The sequence below is a fragment of the Akebia trifoliata genome, chromosome 2, assembly GCF_017979445.1.
Source record: "Akebia trifoliata isolate Shusen 1 chromosome 2, ASM1797944v1, whole genome shotgun sequence".
Lineage (NCBI taxonomy): Eukaryota > Viridiplantae > Streptophyta > Magnoliopsida > Ranunculales > Lardizabalaceae > Akebia > Akebia trifoliata.
Genome location: NC_141376.1, coordinates 30,788,069 through 30,806,040, shown reverse-complemented (window position 1 = coordinate 30,806,040; position 17,972 = coordinate 30,788,069). Strand labels below are relative to the sequence as shown.

General features: G+C 34.4%; 1 protein-coding gene across 6 annotated transcripts; it reads left to right on the top strand.

Moving 5' to 3' along the window:
* The first annotated feature begins 3,746 nt into the window (after positions 1 to 3,746).
* LOC147410120 (protein FAR1-RELATED SEQUENCE 4-like) lies at positions 3,747 to 12,958 on the top strand. Of its 6 annotated transcripts, none has more exons than XM_086432340.1 (9): positions 3,747 to 3,937; positions 4,194 to 6,005; positions 6,524 to 6,936; positions 7,027 to 7,083; positions 7,286 to 7,351; positions 7,461 to 7,529; positions 7,613 to 7,681; positions 7,916 to 7,984; positions 10,782 to 11,268. In XM_086432340.1, exons 1-9 carry the CDS (start codon positions 3,919 to 3,921, stop codon positions 10,806 to 10,808), a joined length of 2,601 nt encoding a protein of 866 aa, XP_086288466.1. In that variant the 5' UTR covers positions 3,747 to 3,918; the 3' UTR covers positions 10,809 to 11,268. The 6 variants fall into 6 exon arrangements, with proteins under 6 accessions (XP_086288466.1, XP_086288467.1, XP_086288470.1 ...); XM_086432341.1 differs by having other exon boundaries at positions 4,086 to 6,005; XM_086432342.1 differs by lacking the exon at positions 10,782 to 11,268 and adding an exon at positions 12,322 to 12,958 and having other exon boundaries at positions 3,748 to 3,937.
* The last annotated feature ends 5,014 nt before the right edge of the window (positions 12,959 to 17,972 follow it).

Here is a 17,972-nt window from a genome sequence, read left to right as displayed (position 1 = left end):
ATTCTTATGAAAGAGGGGCCAAATACTTTTTGCCTCAAAATATTTTGATGTGGTGTGTGCAAAATGTGTAAGGTTAAAGAAAATAATGTTTTGTTTTGAAAACGGTTTCTACCTCTACACTTTCAACCTAGCCGAAACCAAATTTACTAGGTGTAGGGGAGTATTCATTACATCTCAAAAACTTCCTAAATCAAAATTAAAGAGACAGGGGTAAGGTATGAGAGGGAGATGGAAAAATACTTAAATTCCTACTCTAATCCACCTTGAAGCTTGTGTTCTTCTTTTTAGTCCTTAATTAAGATCTGTTTCTTTCGAGATAGGATTTTAAGATGGAGAAGAGAATAAGATAATAAAGAAGAGTAGATGGGATTTAAGTTAGAAAATTGTTAGAATTTAAGATTTTTGAGAAGGACTTGATAACATGGATTTTTCAATGGGAAAGAGGGTTTTTATAGAGGTTTGAGATATCTTTTTGGGTCGAAAGGGTCGAAGGTGGTTTATGGGGGGGGGGGGGGGGGACATGGGATTTGAGAGAAAAGTCTTGGAATTTGAGGTTTGTGGTGGGTAAATGTGAAAAAAGGATAAATGAGTTTCTTTTAACCCATGTCCATAGATATGGTCCAAATGGGTTGGTTGGACAACCCGTACCTTAGGTTGAGTGGTTGTCAAGTTAGGATGGGTGTGATTATTGATTGAGAGAATAATTAATATAAGAGATTACGTGATTTGATTTTGAGAAAATGAGTGCAGTGGTGACATGTAGCAAAGAAGTAAGGAGATGTAGCTTTTTGATGAATTAGGTAAGTTGATTAAGGGAATGAAATGTGATCTAACATGGGGGTAACTTGTGATGAGATTTTGGAAGAGATGGTTACGTTAGGTTATGAAATGTGGTTTGGGATGGGGTATGTGGTGTGTAGCTTATGAGGTTAATGATGAGGCTTGGTGGGATAGTTTTGGGAGATTGATTGTGGTGGTGACATGTGTCCATTTGATGATAATGAATTTTTGATATTTTATGGATCTTGACCTTGGTCAATGGATCTTGACTGAGGAGTTTGGAATGAGGTTGGATTTGAAATGAGGTGAGCTTTGAAATGGTGCGGTGCTGGGGATAGTTTTGACAAAAGGTTTGGAATTGGGGTTGAGCTTAAAATAGGGTTTAAAATTAGGTTAGGTTAAAGTTTGAAATTATTTAGGGATTAGAATTGGCTTAGGATTTAAGAGAGGGATTGTGATTCTAAAACTGATGGGCTTAAAAGTGGGTGTAATGAGAAATTAAAAGTGAGTTGTTTGTGAATCCATAAATCAAATAAAGGCCTTGAGCAATTTTATTAGAGCAAAATGTGACATTTTTGAGCATTGGGCCCTTTGATCCTTTTGATTATAAAACACTTTTCCCTGGGCCTTTTCGATAGGAGCCATGCAAGTTGAAGTGTCTACACTATCTATGGTATTTATAAAAAGCTAATGTTAAGGGTGCCCAACAACTTAGCTTTCGTGCTCTCATTTTAAAAAAAATCTCGTATTAAAGAATAAGTATGGGCTAGATATGGGCACCCATACTATATCTCCTCACTTTTGCCCTCTTTCACCCACGACGGTATCCACCACATTCGAACTCTTCAATGGTGAATTTCTATTTTCTCACTATATTAATTTGTTTTAATTATTTCTTTTTAAAATTGTCAATAGGATTTTCTCAAAATTTGAAATGTTTTTTTTTTTAAAAGTGTGGACATTGCACAAAATACTTGTTTATCTCATGTCGATAGGATCTTGTCTTGTCGACATGTTACTTTTTAATAAAAATTGTTCAGGGTCAATAGGATCCTATTGACATTGAACAAACATATTATCTAATCTAATGTTTACATAATCCCTATTGACATTGACTATTTTTTGAAAAAATTAATTGATCTTTTTTTTTTTTGTTATAACCTGAATGGAGATGAAGAAAAGGTGAATAATTAGAACATTGGTTTAAAACTCGGAGGTGAATAAGATGGAGCAACGAATGATGGTGGTTGTGGTGATTAAATGGGATCACGAAGGTGAAGAAGATGGATAATAGTAGTAATGGCGCACGATAGTGGTCTCGTAAGCTGGTTTATCACAGTGGTGGTGGCACACAAGAAGTGAAGAAGGTGAGAAAAATTCAAATTTTAGGTCCAAAACTCCTATTAAAACGGGTGCCCCAACTAATGTCAATAGTTTAGCAATTCAACAGGTGCATCCCTATGAAAATGGGTGCCTCAACTAAAATCATGAGGGCCTTTAACACTAGCATTTATAAAATTGTAGGGTGTAAAAAAAGGGAAAATTATTAAAAAAATATTATAAAAAAAGTAACACATTTTTTAAAATATCAAAACGAACTCAAATCGGCACTTGAAGTGCCCAATTTTTTTATTTTAAAAATAAAATAAAATTTCTGCACTGAAAGTGCCAATTGTTTTTGTTTGTTTGACATGTGGCACAATGGCATCAGCAATAGCGAGAGCTTCTCTCTCTTGCCCACTGCTCACATATTTATTTTTTTAGATTTCAAATCTTAAAAAGGGTACTTGCACCCATATTGATTATCACATTGACAATCCAACAACACGGCTTTTTAGATTTCATGAAAATATTCATATTAAAAAAAATATTATTTTTCGAGATCCAAGGTGTTGAAAATGGACGATCATTGAGCACCCAAAAGTTAAAAATAAAATTTACTTGGGGAAAAATAACTATTTTAAAATTTTTTTTTTAAAGTTCATATAATATTGTCCTCTACAACTCCATTGCATCGAATCATGTGTATGAACGTTACTAAGTGATCAAATTAAAAAAATTGCTTTTTTCACTATGGGTAGGAGAGAGAAAGGGACATCAGGGGCGTTGGCAAAAAATAATGTCCATTTAACATCACTCAAAAAATCATAAAATTGCTTATGTTTTTTTTTAATTTTATAATTTTATAATTTTTTGAGTGATGCTAAATGGACAATTGTTTTTGACCAACGCCCCTGATGTCCCTTTCTCTCTCTTGCCCATAGTGAAAAAAAACAAACCTTTTGATTTGATCACCTTGTGACATTCATAAACATGATCTGATGCAATGGAATTGTAAAGGAAAAAATTATATGAACTTTAAAAATAAAAAATAAAAAAATAGTTATTTTTCATTATTGAATTTTATTTTTAAATTTGGGTACTTGGTGATTGTCCATTTCCAACACCTTGGATCAAGCTTGAAAAATAATATTTTTTTAAATATAAATATTTTCATGAAATCTAAAAGATTATATTGTTGGATTGTTAATGTAGGCCCAACGACCCTTTTTAAGATTTGAAATCTAAGAAAATAAATATGTGGGCAGGGGACAAGAGAGAAGTTCTCTCTATTGTTAATGTCATTGTGTCACATCAAATGTTTGTTGGGCTGTGAGCCAACGTCATAGAGCGTGCGCCATTTAAAAAAAAGATTCGGCACTTGAAGCATTGATTTGGATTTGTTTTGATAATTATAAAAAATGTGTTAGTTTTTTTTATAATAATTTTTTTTTGTATTACCCTTATAATAAAATTAAACTTTTTTGGATTTTTCTCTCGTGACGTGTGTGCAATATGAAGAGCGTTACTGCCACGCTCCTCGTCAAGAGCGTGGGACTAAGCATTCCTCGGGGCTTTTTGGGTAATTCGCTCACGGCGTTACAGAATCAACACTCACTCGCACGAGACAACAATTATCTACCCGCGCGGGTACGTTTCACAAAGAGTTAATAAAAAAAAAAAAAAGCTTCTTTTCACATCTGAAACCCTAACTCCAAATCGAACGTGATGACGGTCGGTTGTTGACGTACGGCTGCCGGAATCCGGTGATATTTAATCACTCCGGGAATATGGTGTCAGATTCCGACGAAGTTCGCAATGGTTGCTTGTTTCACAGGTTCTTTCCCCATTTGATTTGATTTTTCAATGTAGTTTATGTTCTTAATTAGAGCTGTAAATCATCCACTAATAGAACAATTTATGGTCAGAATTCGGTCAATTTATATCTTTGGCTCTTAATTTATGTTACAAAATTGTTTTTTCAGGTGTTTTGATGGGAGATTTGTTACTGAAGAGGAAAAATTACTGATTTTTCTTGATTTTTTCTAGAATATATATATTTTTTTTGTTGATACTTCTCTCCATGAATATAGATCTCGAACGACGTCCAGGTGAAGGAGAAAGTGTGATGGATGATCAAGGGAAGGACCCCATCACCACAAAAAATGTTATCAAACCAAGCACAATGTGTAATGGAGACGATGGATTAAATGTTGTTGAAAAATTTGATTCGAGTGTGAATTCTCCCGCCAAAGATTGTTCTGCGGTTGTTGTTGGTGCTAGTGAAGGAGGTGATGAAAATTTAGAGCCTTATGTGGGGATGGAGTTTGAATCTCATGAGATAGCTTTTGAATTTTACAAGTACTATGCTAGACGGGAAGGGTTCGGTGTTTGCAAAAGAAATAGTCGTCGTTCTAGGTGTTCTAATAAATTTATAGATGCAAAATTTGTGTGTTGTAGATATGGAACTAAGCAAGCTAGTGATAAGGTTTGCAAACCAAGGCCTACTGCAAAGATAGATTGTAAGGCGGCAATGCATGTAAAGAGAAGGACGGATGGTACATGGTATGTTTATTCTTTTGTTAAAGAGCATAACCATGAGCTTTTGCAAGAACACTCACATTTTTTTCGATGCCATAAGGATATCGCTCCGAACAAGGATAAGATCCGTAACTTGCATTCCGTTGGAGTAATGAAGAGTGAGGTTTCAGTAAATTGTGGTGGGTATCATCAAAGTGTTTGTTGTCTTGAGGATGAAACTAGAAATGATTTTGGGAAAGAACGACGATTGGGTTTGGAAGCAGGAGATGCACAAGCTATGCACGAGTTTTTCATCCATATGCAAGAAGAGAATCCCAACTTCTTCTATGCATTGGATTTGAATGAAAACCAACATCTTCGAAATGTCTTTTGGGTTGATGCCAAGGGTAGACATGATTATATCAATTTTAACGATGTAGTTTCTTTTGATACTACATATGTTACAAATGGATATAGAATGCCAATTGTTCCGTTTGTAGGAGTGAACCATCATGGGCAGTTCATGTTGATTGGTTGTGCATTAATCGCAGATGTGAGTAGATCAACCTTTTTGTGGCTGATGAAGACATGGTTTAGAGCGATGGATGGACAAGCTCCAAAAGTGCTAATAACTGACCAAGACAAGGCAATGAAAGAAGTTGTTGCAGAGGTGTTCCCAAATTCCAAACTTTGTTTTTCTTTGTGGCATATTATGAGAAAGATCTCTGATAAGCTTGGTCATGTGATTAAACAACATGAAAGTTTTATAGAAAAATTTAACAAATGCATCTATAAGTCATGGACGGATGAGGAGTTTGAAAGAAGATGGTGGAAAATGATTGATAGATTTGAGCTCAGAGACAATGAATGTATTCAATCTTTGTATGAAGATCACAAGCAATGGGTGCCAACTTATATGAGAGAGATATTTTTTGCTGGGATGTCTACGTCACAACGATGTGAAAGCATAAACTCATTCTTTGATAAATATGTGACTAGAAAATCCACGTTGAAAGAATTTGTAGAACAATATGAAGTAGCTTTACATGATAGGTGTGAAAAGGAAGCCCAAGCAGATTTTGAATCATGGCAGACAACACCCCCATTGAAGTCCCCATCACCTTATGAGAAACAAATGTCATCAGTTTATACTAGAGAACTATTTAAGAAATTTCAAGTTGAGATTATGGGAGCACATGCGTGTCATCCTGTAAAAGAGAAGGAAGACGAGGCAAATGTAACATTTAGGGTGACAGACTTGGAGCAGCAGCAAGACTACACAGTGATATGGAATGAAACAAAATTAGATGTTTCATGTTCGTGTCGTTCTTTTCAATTCAAAGGCTTTCTCTGTCGACACGCAATGATTGTTCTCCAATTTTCAGGTGTGTTTAATATCCTGTCTCGCTATATTTTGAAACGACGGACAAAGTATGCAAAAAATAGCCATTCCTTAAGTCAAAGATCTAATACAATGAAACAAAATTGGGTATTTTAGAAACACCCCCCTGTAAAATTGGTGACATTAGGTTTACCCCTTGCAAAATGCAAGATTAGGCTTACCCCCTGGACAGTAAGATAACGTTGTATTTTCTTGATGATTTAACGATGAAATTTTGATTTTTTTCCTTTCAAAATGCTCTTTGAATACTTAAATTACTAAATCAAAATTTGGAAAATATCAAAATCCCACTATTAAATCAACGTTGACTTACGGTCAAGGGGATAACCTAATCTTGCATTTTGCAAGGGGGTAAACCTAATATCACCAATTTTACAGGGGGATTGTTTTTAAAATACCCAACAAAATTACATGTTTCATGTTCATGTTTACGTTCATGTCATTCTTTTGAATTCATCGGCTTTCTTTGTAGACATGCGATGATTGTTCTCCAATTTTCAGGTGTGTTCAACATCCCATCCCACTATATTTTGAAACGGTGGACAAAGGATGCAAAAAATAGGCATTCTTTAAGTCAAAGATCTAATCCAGTGCAATCTAGGGCTCAACGCTACAATGATTTATGCAAACGAGCTATCGGATTAGCAGAGGAAGGGTCGTTATCTCAAGAGAGCTACAATTCTGCCTTGCGTGTTCTAGAAGAAGGCATTAAAAAATGTGTGACTGAGAATGATTCTATTAAGAGTGCTGGAAAGCCCAGATCTTCGACAACTCATAGCCTGCACAATAATGGAGAAAAACAAGGTGATAGTCCAACATCTATAGCAGGGGTGCTTGATCCTCAGGTCAGCAAGAGAAAAGGGGGTCCCAAGAAAATTCAATCTGGAATGGAGAAGAGTAAAAAAAGAGCAAATGTAAGTAGAATTTTGATGGGTTTATATTTATGTTGTGATTGTGTTGGTGTTATGCGCTATTTTAAACTGAATTCCTTTTACATATTGCAGGTACAATTAAGGCAAGAAGTTCAAGTTGCTGGCTTGCAACAGGCCTTTCAAGTGATGGTATGGCATACCGATACTTAGAAATTAGAATTGTGTTATATTCCCAATGTTTGAATTAGGGCTTTTAGATACCTTGAGTGATAATTATTATTTAGTTTTTACGGCACTCAAACTAGTGTGCCGGAGATTGTATCACAGTTTAATTGTTACCATATGTATTAATTTGATCAGATTTTAAGTGGGTTTTGATGCTTAATTATAGGGACAAGTGGAGCCAAGAGCACCAATAGTTGCTAGTTATTATGGTACTCAAGAGAACTTGCAAAAGGTAGTATGGCAAACTATACCTCTAACCATATTGAGTATGATATGTGTATTTAATTCTACTATAGTTTAGATGAAAATTAAAAATATAAAGCTAGTTTTTATATCTGTAGGGACGAATGGGCTTTAGAGAATCAATTATTAATAGTTGTTGCAATGCTGAAGATAGTTTGCAAAAAATGGTATGGCTTAATTAGTTAGTTAGCTCACCTTAATTTCTGCATTTTTGACTAGTAAATAAACTGGATTTTCATGTATTTCATAGGGACAATGGGAGTTAAGAACTCCAGCCGTTGGTGGTTATTATGGCACTCACCGCAACTTGCATGCAATGGTATGCTTATTAAATATATAACCAATGTGATTTTTTGTTACATCTAAATTATATTACATTTTAAATGATGAGATTTTTAAGGTTTTCTTTCTCATTTAGCTATGATCATGATGAATATGGCTTGGAACTTCGCTCATGCGCATCTATATGGTTTTTTTTTTTTTTTTTTCTGTGCTAAGTAATCTCTATATAGTTTTATTAATGTTATCCTGAAGTGGGTTTTGTTACTTATAGGGACCACCGGGGTCAAGAACACAAAATGCTGATACTTATTATTGTACCCAAGAGAACTTGCGAGGGATGGTATGACAGTCTATACTTTAGACCATGATGGTTTGGTACTACTCTTCTAATTATATATATATTAAATGCCAATATTTCTGAAGTTGATATTCACCTTCATTTTGGGAAGAAGTATATAACTCGTTAGTTTTCCTTGCTTGTCTTCATTATTTTTGAGTTTTAACTAATAAAATGTAACATGTTAAATAGGGAGAGGTCTTGAGTTCAAGCCCCCTTGTTGGCCACCCACCTGGATTTATCCTTGCTTACTTGGTATGTGTGGTTTGTGGGGTATTGCATGTGCCCGGGGATTTGGGTGAGATATGGTGCTCTAAGAGGCCAGTTGCCTCGCCCTTGCTAGTTGGGCCTACGGGTCCGGACCCGCTGTCATCAAAAACATTTAAGCAAAGTTGTCACTTAGCTAAGTTGGTAAAGTCTTGAGGAGAGTTGATCCATGACCTAGGTTCCAATTTCGTTTAACCCACCTTAACCTTTGTTAACGATTGATCCCTTGCTTTCCTAGCGAGAAAACAATTAAACATATAACATCTAAGAGATTATGAAAATCTTGACAAAACAGGGAAATATAGGCAACTATGGACCTTAAGAAACCAATCAAGGGTATATATTATAGGACTGAATTGTGTACATTTTCCATATATTTAGGTTCTCCATTACGTAAGGTTCAAAAATCAGAAGTTCATGGTAACATGTGATGGGGAAATATGAACAAAAGATGTCTTTATACTTCAATACTTCAAGAGATGCTAATGCTGTTTCAAATTCTTGCCTAAGGAAGTTATTCTATATATAGGGAAATGTCTTTCTTAATCTTGTTTACTTTTTTATATTTCGATCAGTTCCTTCTTATTTATGGAAAAACTTGAGCAAACTTGATATAAAAAATGACAAATTCAAGACCCAAATTAAGAATATTGTGCAAACTGCGATTCTTACATTCTCATGCTATAAAATTCATTCTTTACAATGCTTCTCATCCGACAAACTTGTCCACTTCTCATCCAATTTTGTATATATTATACGAGCAGTATTTTTGATGAGAGGACATCAGAGTCCATGGGCCTAACCTATTTGTATCATGTTTTAGTTGTAGGATTTTATTTTATTTTAATTATTGGACTTTAGTTATGGGCCTATTTCATTTTTCTAGTCTTATTTATTATAGAAGTTCATTATTAGGTTAGTTTAGGAATTTGATTTAAGTTTAGGTACTATTCAAGTCACTTTTATTTAGACCTTGTTTTCAGGGGTCAAAACTTATTGTATTAAGTTGGTTTTGGTGTCGTTTGAAAGGTTATTCAGTTACCTATTCAACGAGTCCAAGATTTTGCAATTCTGACGAGTTTTGAGAAAGTTATGGTCAAAATATTGATAGAGTATCAATTCTACACGAGATTTGCATCTCAAGGTCAAATGTGTCAATTTTTATATAATTTTAGGAGTAAGATTTTGAGTCTAGCCTATATATGTGGTTATTATAATTGATTTTAGATAGTTGATGAATGAATAAAAAAATAGAATCATTTTATTGTTTTGATTGTTGGTGCATTTGAATATGATTGATGCTATGAAAATCATTGGGGTGATTTAAAGGAAAATATATCATTTTCTTTAATCTTTTTATCATCTTCTATCTTCTTCTTCTGTTTATTTGCAAGTGATCAAGAATCCATCAAGAAGCTGTTTATCATTTCAAGAAACCAATCCATAAACTATGTTTTCTTGATTTTTCAAGATATCTTGAATTCTTGATTCTTAATTTCTTGAGTTCTTGAATTTTGATTCTTAAATTCTTTAACTTTGATTCTTGAACCTTGATTTCTTAAAAATCATTTTCTTCAACCCTTAATCCTTTCCCCATTCTCTTAATCTTTAATCTTTACCCTATAAACTTTTTTTTTTGTTTTTTGTTTTCTTGTTTTTGTAAATCCTTACCCAAATCCCAAATTAGATCCCCTAATCCCCCATATTTCATCATTTTCCCTCATTGTCCTGCATCAATTGATGGGGACATCAGAGTTCATGGGCTAAACCTATTTGAGTTATGTTTTGTAAAGAATAATGTTATCATGAAGATATTGTTTATTAAAATATTCGAAAATATAATACCGGCAGGATTTAATTATCTAATGTCACCTTTCCCCAAACTTTGATTTCTCCCAATGTTAATGGTACAAATTCCTTGTTGGATACTCGCCATTGGTCAAGAGATTCACGGAATCACCTAATTTGTATTGTTTCATGACCCATCATTATTTGTACCCGCTTAAGTATATTAATTAAAGCAACCAGATCCTCTCTTTGTAGTAAATGAGTTTGTCAGGTCTAAGGAGCTTCTGAATTTTGTCTATGATGTAAGAGAATTCAAATAGGTAGTAGGTTTCAACCTGGAATTCTCTTACATGCAATTAGTCAGTGTACAATGAAGCACCCATATGTTGTGTGTATCTCGATCATGTTAGCTCAAGATCTCGCTGATTCTCATCTAATGAGATCACACCAACATGCTGGCAGTTAACCAGATGAAGTGCCTAGTTTCATTCTTGACTGTGATTTTCAGATATAAGGATCTGGATGACCAAATATCTCGTGTCTGTCCCAAGCCAAACACTTGGGTTATCCTACAATGATATTTGAGGACCTTGCAATATCTCATACCTCATTAGACATCTCATGATTAATGAAACTTGGTCATATACCCTTTATATATATATAATGACATTATTGAATATTGAGTTTTTTTTATTGATACTAAAACTAATTGCTCAAGTACTTTTTGGGGCACCATTTCTAATAGCCAGGGACATGGAAGGGAGACGTTTGATTTTTTTCAAGCGTATGTTAGAAAAGAAGGGGATGACCCTGGGTGTGAATGGTGCAACAGATTAGAAGTAGTGGACGTGCACATTCTCAAAGGAAGCAGTTTCCATATAGTTGTAGGGACCTAACCAACGAGTGTTGGGCATAGTGGGCAAAGCATTCCTCAAAAAGGGAGAGGTCTTGAGTTCAAGCCCCCTCGTTGGCGACCCGCAGGGATTTGTCCCTATTAACTGGTATTTGTGGTTTGTGGGGTATTGCATGTACCTGGGAGATTTGTACGAGATATGGTGCTCTAAGAGGCTAGTTGCCTCGCCCTTGCTAGTCAGGCCTATGGGTCCGGAATCGCCATCACCAAAAAAAAATAGTTGTCCACCTTTGTTTTACCGTAGGTCCTACTTCTTAATGCATTTTCTATGTACACTACCATAGGGATGCATTTTATAATATATATATATATATATATATATATATATATATATATATATATATATATAGGGAGCGGTTCAGCAGCCCTAAAGTTTACCAAGTTTGGTGCCAAACATTTTTTGTAAATCACTTTTGATGGGGTTAGAAGTTTTGGAATAGGCTGATTTTTTGTGAGGATGATCTCTACGGTGAAGAGATCATCCTCACAAAAAATCAGCTCATTTTGAAACTTCTAACCCTAGTTTACAAGTTGAAGAATCGTGGACCATCCAATTTTTGTAAATCACTTTTGATGGGTTTAGAAGTTTTGGAATAGGCTGATTTTTGGTGAGGATGATCTCCTCATCATAGAGATCATTCTCACAAAAAATCGGCTCATTCCAAAGCTTCTAACCCATATTTTGAAAAATATTTGGCACCAAACTTGGCAAACTTTAGGGCTGCTGAACCGTTCCCATATATATATATTTTAGGTTTTTTGGACCTCAAGCTATGTAAGAGCTTGAGATATTGATTTCTCATTATTTTATTGGTATCACAATGTTCTTTAATATGTTTGCTTCACAAGCTTTTTCGTATTTGTTGAGTTCAAACCAATTTATGTAATATTCTATTTCTTTAGGTGGGATTTTGTGTTTTTCATCTTTCTATTTATGATGTTTTCATTCAATTTCATCTATCTAGTTTAAAATGTGGCGAGTTTAATTAATTTATATGGTATTTTCATTTACCTCGGCTACATAATTGTTTCTTTATTTTATTTTTAAATTCTTTTTGTAACTAACTTGAATTGTAAATGGTGAAATGTATTAGTTATTTAAAAAAATTCATGTACTTGAATCATGAACTGGATTAAGATGGGCTACTGAGATATGTTTACATGTATTGTCTAAAGATATTAGTACTTGGTCTTTTTACTACTTCATTCTAGCTACTTGCCTGAGAATATTGTTCTCAATTTTTGTTTTTTGTTTTTTTTCCCATCTGGAATATCTTTTTTGTTTCCTTTTATTAAATGGAAGATTCTGTGTTCAGTGTTTTATGTTTCTCTGTAGTATATTTAAGATTTTTTTTTTTTCTATGATTAATAGAGAAATAGATGATCACTTGGAGGGTCTAGAGATGACTAAGAATGAGAACAAAGTTGCTGACCAATTTATCAAGACGAGGAGAATGAGATAAGATGCCATGTCTTCCATATTCATGCAATTGAGTCCTTGGGTTTCCGAGACATTGCAGAAAGAAATGGTTCGGATCACTGCTATTTGGATCGGATCTGTTCTACAAATGTCAAGGTATCAAGGTATCAACATCCTTCTCAAGCTTTGCACCATCTCACCTCAAATTATGGGGTGCACATGGAGCCAAATATCTGATTATGTTTCATCAATGCCCGCAACCTTCCGAACCTGAATTAATCATCCAAGAGAGTCAAACAAGGGTTTGATTCAAACTGTCTGAGAAATATTTATCATCTGAAGAGAGGGAAAGGGAGTCTTGGTAACACCTAAAAGGCCTATTCGACTCATCACATTTTGTAACAAAGTTTATTGATAGGAGACAGGAAACAAAGGGGTTCTTTATGTCTTAAACCTATATGGAAGCCCTGTTTGATCTTCTTTAGGATTTTCAGTTATACTTTCATGATGGTTAATCAATGGGACATTATGAAGATATGTAACATTCATATAATATCTATTGTATATAAGATTTGCACTCATTGGAGCACATACTTTTCTACAAGGACTTGCTCTGTATTGGGTTTTCTTAGAGGGCATTGTAACTGACCCTCTCTCTAGGCCAGAAGTTTTTGGTTGTTTTTCCTCCCACTTCTGGTTCTCTGCCCACTTCTATTTCTTCTCAATTTCAACTACAAACAACGGCTCTAGATCCTAATTTTCCAAAGGTTTTCTTTTTCAAAAGTTTGTTTGTTTTTATCCTTTTGAAATATCTTATTTATAGTGTGTAAGGATATCATCCTTACAGAATCATTATTCCCTTTTGAAATTCCTTAGTCTATCGAATGAAGTGTTCAACTAAGTATTTGCAATAGACATGCTTTGTGTGTTATTCGTGAAAATTGTTTAGAGAGTCTAAAGGTGTTTTCTTTGAAGATATACTTTTTAGAAGGTTTTTGTTTGTGAAGGCAATATAGTTACTCCTCTTTCGTTTCCTTTCGGGGTAATCTCGTCCTCTCATTAATATTATTTTTTTCGACTGATGTATCAGGCCTCACCCGAAGAAAACCCCCACTCCCCCTCTAAAAATAAAAAAAATAACAAATAAATAAATAAATAAAAGAAAGAAAGAAAAAGCATACTTAACGATATCAATGTGTATGTAAGGTTAAAATTATCTGTATAATTGATTTAGGAGGTGGTTTTACAAATTTCAATTGATAGTCTAGTGTGTTATGATATTTAATATAATGTAAGGGTAATTTTGTAATAAAAAATTGTTAAATAATATATAATTAACGATACTCACCCCTCATTATACCATAAAAATTTATGAGATTATTTTTAAATTTTCAAATAAATAATTTAGTTATATAATGTGTTGCAAAGTAGTTTGTAATATATGGGTCGTCGGGTTTTGTTGCCTAAAGAAATATAGTTCAAGAAGTATCACACGGTATTAAGTACAACATCAACATCCAATAGTTGGGATTTTATGTGTATCTCAATAGTACATATTCTAATTATACTTCACGAGGATAATTACCGATCATTGGATGTTGTCTTTGTACGTTTGGGATCGTGAGTTAATTCCTGAGTCAATGGACTTAAACTCTTTAAAGAATTAACTAATGTGAATTTTCATGTACAAAATCCACACTTACCTCATCATGGTAGTAAAGATCAAACAAAACTCCTATATAAATGAGGTCAAGTTTTTGAATTTTGGTTTTGTTTCTTATTTTGATTAGTCAAAAATAACTTTTTTTTTAATCAGTATGAAAGTTAATACAATTTTATGGAGAGAGATATTGTGGAGATGATTTGAACCAAAACTCTGTTGATTCTACTTGACTCAATTGAATTTTGAGGTGACTTAAACCTAAAATTCATTGGAACCAACTCATCAAATTAACTTGTAAATGCACCGAGTCAGATAAAAACTGGACCGAGTATGCAGTTACAGGTACTAATTTTCACAAAAAAAAAAAAAAGAAATTATTTATAGAATTTTAAAAACTATTTATAACTCTCAGATTTGTTTTTTTTTTTTGGCTAGGCAAGCCTGATCAATATCAAGTTTCTTTTTTTTGAATTCAGGTCATGTAAAATCATAGTTATTCAATTGTAAATTCCACCAAATTCGACTCAAGTAAATTTCTAGGTGACTCTACTCTTAAAGTCATTGGAATCAATTTTCCGTTGCCCAAGAAACTACTGAGTCAGATAGAAATTGACCACAGTTTGAAGTTATATTACTATTTGTCAAAAAGAAAATATAAATTTTAATTATAATTCATAAGTGTTAAAAGATGCACTTAAAAACCTCTATTGAGTATAAGAGCTAATTAATTTATTAGATGCGGATGGTGAGATCATAGTTATTCATCTAGAAATTCGGATGATTAGACTTGATGGAATTTTGAATTGACTTAATTCTTTAGGTCATTGGAAACAACTTGACGAGTCAATTTGAAATACATTGAATCAAATTAGAATTCCCATCGAGTTATATAATTAAATTAAAGGATAAAATACCATTTCATGAGTTCAATTTGACAAAATTACAATTCTGGCTAATTGTTCAGTTTAATTCCCAAAACATGAATGTGAGAATCCCAAGGTTTTCAACTAACGAGATCACAGCTTTAAAGTGACAATCTCACTAAAAGTAGTGAAACCTGCGAGATAGTCACTTGATACCTGCAAAATTATCACTTTTATTGGACCCCTTCATATTTTGCTAATTAAAATGAATAATGAGCCGGAATCGTAATTTCATCAAAAGTTGATCACTTTTTCGTCAATATCTTTAAATTATATATTTTTGAATTTTAGTAATACCCCTTGCGAAATTGTATTTCGTCAAAACTTAATCACGTTTTTGTAAATATCTTTAAATTAAATAGTCTTGAATTTATATAATACCCCTTGCAATATCGAGGATTTGAGGTCTATCACCGGTGAAATTTTGATTTTGTAATAGTAACTCGACAAGGATCAAACGATTAACCTTCGTGGTGATGGAAGAGGATTTATGCTTGGCTTCAACTTATATAAAGGCTAAAAGACTTGTAATATTTTTGATTTTTACTATTATCTCCTTGCGAAATCAGCGATATTAGATTTATCCTCACGTGAAATGCAAGCTTACACCCCTCACCCCTGCCCAAAAGTCAAGGTCATATTTTGTTGATGAATCTTTGGTAACTTTTGATTTTATTCAAATTTTGATACTAACTTTCTAAGGAAAGATTAAACAATTAACATTTGTTGGTGATGGAAGATGATTTATGCTTGGCTTCAATTTCTTTCTATGAATGATAAACCTTCTAATATTTTGAAATTTTAGTAATATTCTTGTTATCATGGGAGATATTAAGGGTATCCCCCAACAAAATGTAAGATTAAGGTTATCCCTTTGACAGAAAGTCAATGTCCCATTTTGTTGATGAATTGGTGTTGAAATTTTAACTTTAATCAAAATTCCTTTTAAAATCTTAAATTACGAAATTGAAATTTGAATAAAATCAAAAATTTCATCAACCAAAAAGGGTTGTTTGTTAACTTTGGGGATAAATCTAATCTTGTATTTTTCAGGTGGGGGTAAACTTAATATCACCAATTTTGTAAGTAGGTGTTACTAAAATTCTCTTTAATATTTTCTAAAAAAGATAGTTTAAGCTAATAAATTTAGTATGTATTTTGTATGTTTGTTGGTGGTGCATAGGTCCCACTCCCACCAACATCAATTGACTGCTCTTTTTGTACTTTTTTTTTGTCGATTAACGGGGGGGGGGGGGGGGGGGGGGGGTTAGGTAGACCCCCAACTAGAAAAAACAGGATTACAACCTATCATAGGCATGCCCAGACGCATCCTTACATATAATGTCTATCAGGCACTGAAGGAGTTCCTTATGCTAAAAAATAACTCTGCCTAAAGAAGGAAGGAGAGAAGCAAGAAAATCGGCAGTTTTGTTGCATTCTCTATAGCAGAATGTGAACTCGATTCTTTGGAAGTAGCTCACTTTCTTCTTAACGGCTTTAACCAGCCTTTCCTCTCTCCATGGGACTGCTCCCTCCCCCCTTAATGCATTCGATAACCTATTTAGAGTCAGCTATGACCTCTAGCACTTGGATGTTTTCCTCTTTTGCTATTATCATTCCCTTGAGAATTACTTGAAGCTCATGGTATAAGACTATCTCCCCTTGATTTTGCTTCACTAGAGGTTTTATCGTCTTGCCACCACTGTATCTGATAATAACCCCTTCTCCTCCCCTATTACCTTTTAGAGACCCATCGGTGTTAAGCACAAACTAGTACTCCAAAGGCTTGGTCCAACTGCATTTCAAAGGCACTCTGACCATGTACTTAGGGGTTAGGTTCCACGAGTCCATAAAGGCTCTAGAAGATGGGTTGTCTTCCACAGAGGCTTTGATGCTTTGAAGTCTCATTCGAATATCTCTAACTATCATCGTCTCTACAAGCTCAGAGGGGTTGTAGCTGTTCTGGAAGATCCTCCTACATATCTTAGCCCACACATGGTAAATGAAAGCATTGAATGCCAATTTTTTAGTGACCGCCTGTAAAGTTTTACCTTTGAAATTGCTGCGTGCCCACTCGACTTCTCCTCTTCAGTTTTTGTTTGATTGGAGTATGTTAGATCTTCTTAGCATTCTTTGCCACAAATCGTGAGAAAAGCTACATCCCAAAAATAAGTGATCCTCTGATTCAAGATGGTTTCTATAGAAACAACAACACGAGTTCTGAATGACCCTTCTAGCCTTGAGATGCCTTGAGTTTTCAAACCATTGCTAAGGCAAAGCCATGTAGTGGCACTATGCTGTTTGATGTTGTTAAGGAACCATACCAAACTGTGCCATTTAACCTGAGGTCTGGTTTCTTTAAGGGCTTTGAATGCAAACTTCATGGAGTAAGTCCCTTTAGAATTAGCTGTTCAGATGACTATGTCTGACTCTAAGTAGTCGAGATCCATGATTTTGATCTGATCCCATATCCCTCCTAACGTGGTAGCTAGGTGGGCAGGAAGGTGCCATTCGCCTCCTTTAACTAGATTGCTGACCCTGGCCTCATTGTGAAGTTTGGTGTCATAGGAGTTCCTTTATTGCATCACTTCCTCAGTAGTCTATGGGTCATGCCATATATAGGTGTTACTGCCATCCCCAATTCTATGAGTGATCATGTCTTTGGTGGCTTCTCTCATTTGCAACAACTTTCTCCACATCCACGATGCATTACCAGGGATACTCATAGTTTAGAAGTGGTTTTTTTTGATTAGATTCTTTTGAATCCATTCCACCCATATATGCTTTTCCTGTTCGAGGCAATATCCCACTCTTGTCTAGCAATACCCGCTTTGTTTTGAAGACTGAGGTCATGAAATCCCAGTCCACCTTATTCTCTTCACCTAGCCATTCTCTTCCAGTTCACACAATGCATATTGTTTCCCATTTTCGGCCTTGCTCATAGGTAACTAGCACATATTCTTTCAATTTCTTTCAGCACCTTCTTGGGGAGCATTAATATACTAGACCAATAGATT

What these genes read in the sequence shown, in the direction of transcription:
- LOC147410120 (XM_086432340.1), top strand. An exon ending in AAGATAGTTTGCAAAAAATG is followed by an intron (nt 7,530 to 7,612) that starts GTATGGCTTAAT and finishes TGTATTTCATAG; the next exon opens with GGACAATGGGAGTTAAGAAC. An exon ending in ACCGCAACTTGCATGCAATG is followed by an intron (nt 7,682 to 7,915) that starts GTATGCTTATTA and finishes TGTTACTTATAG; the next exon opens with GGACCACCGGGGTCAAGAAC.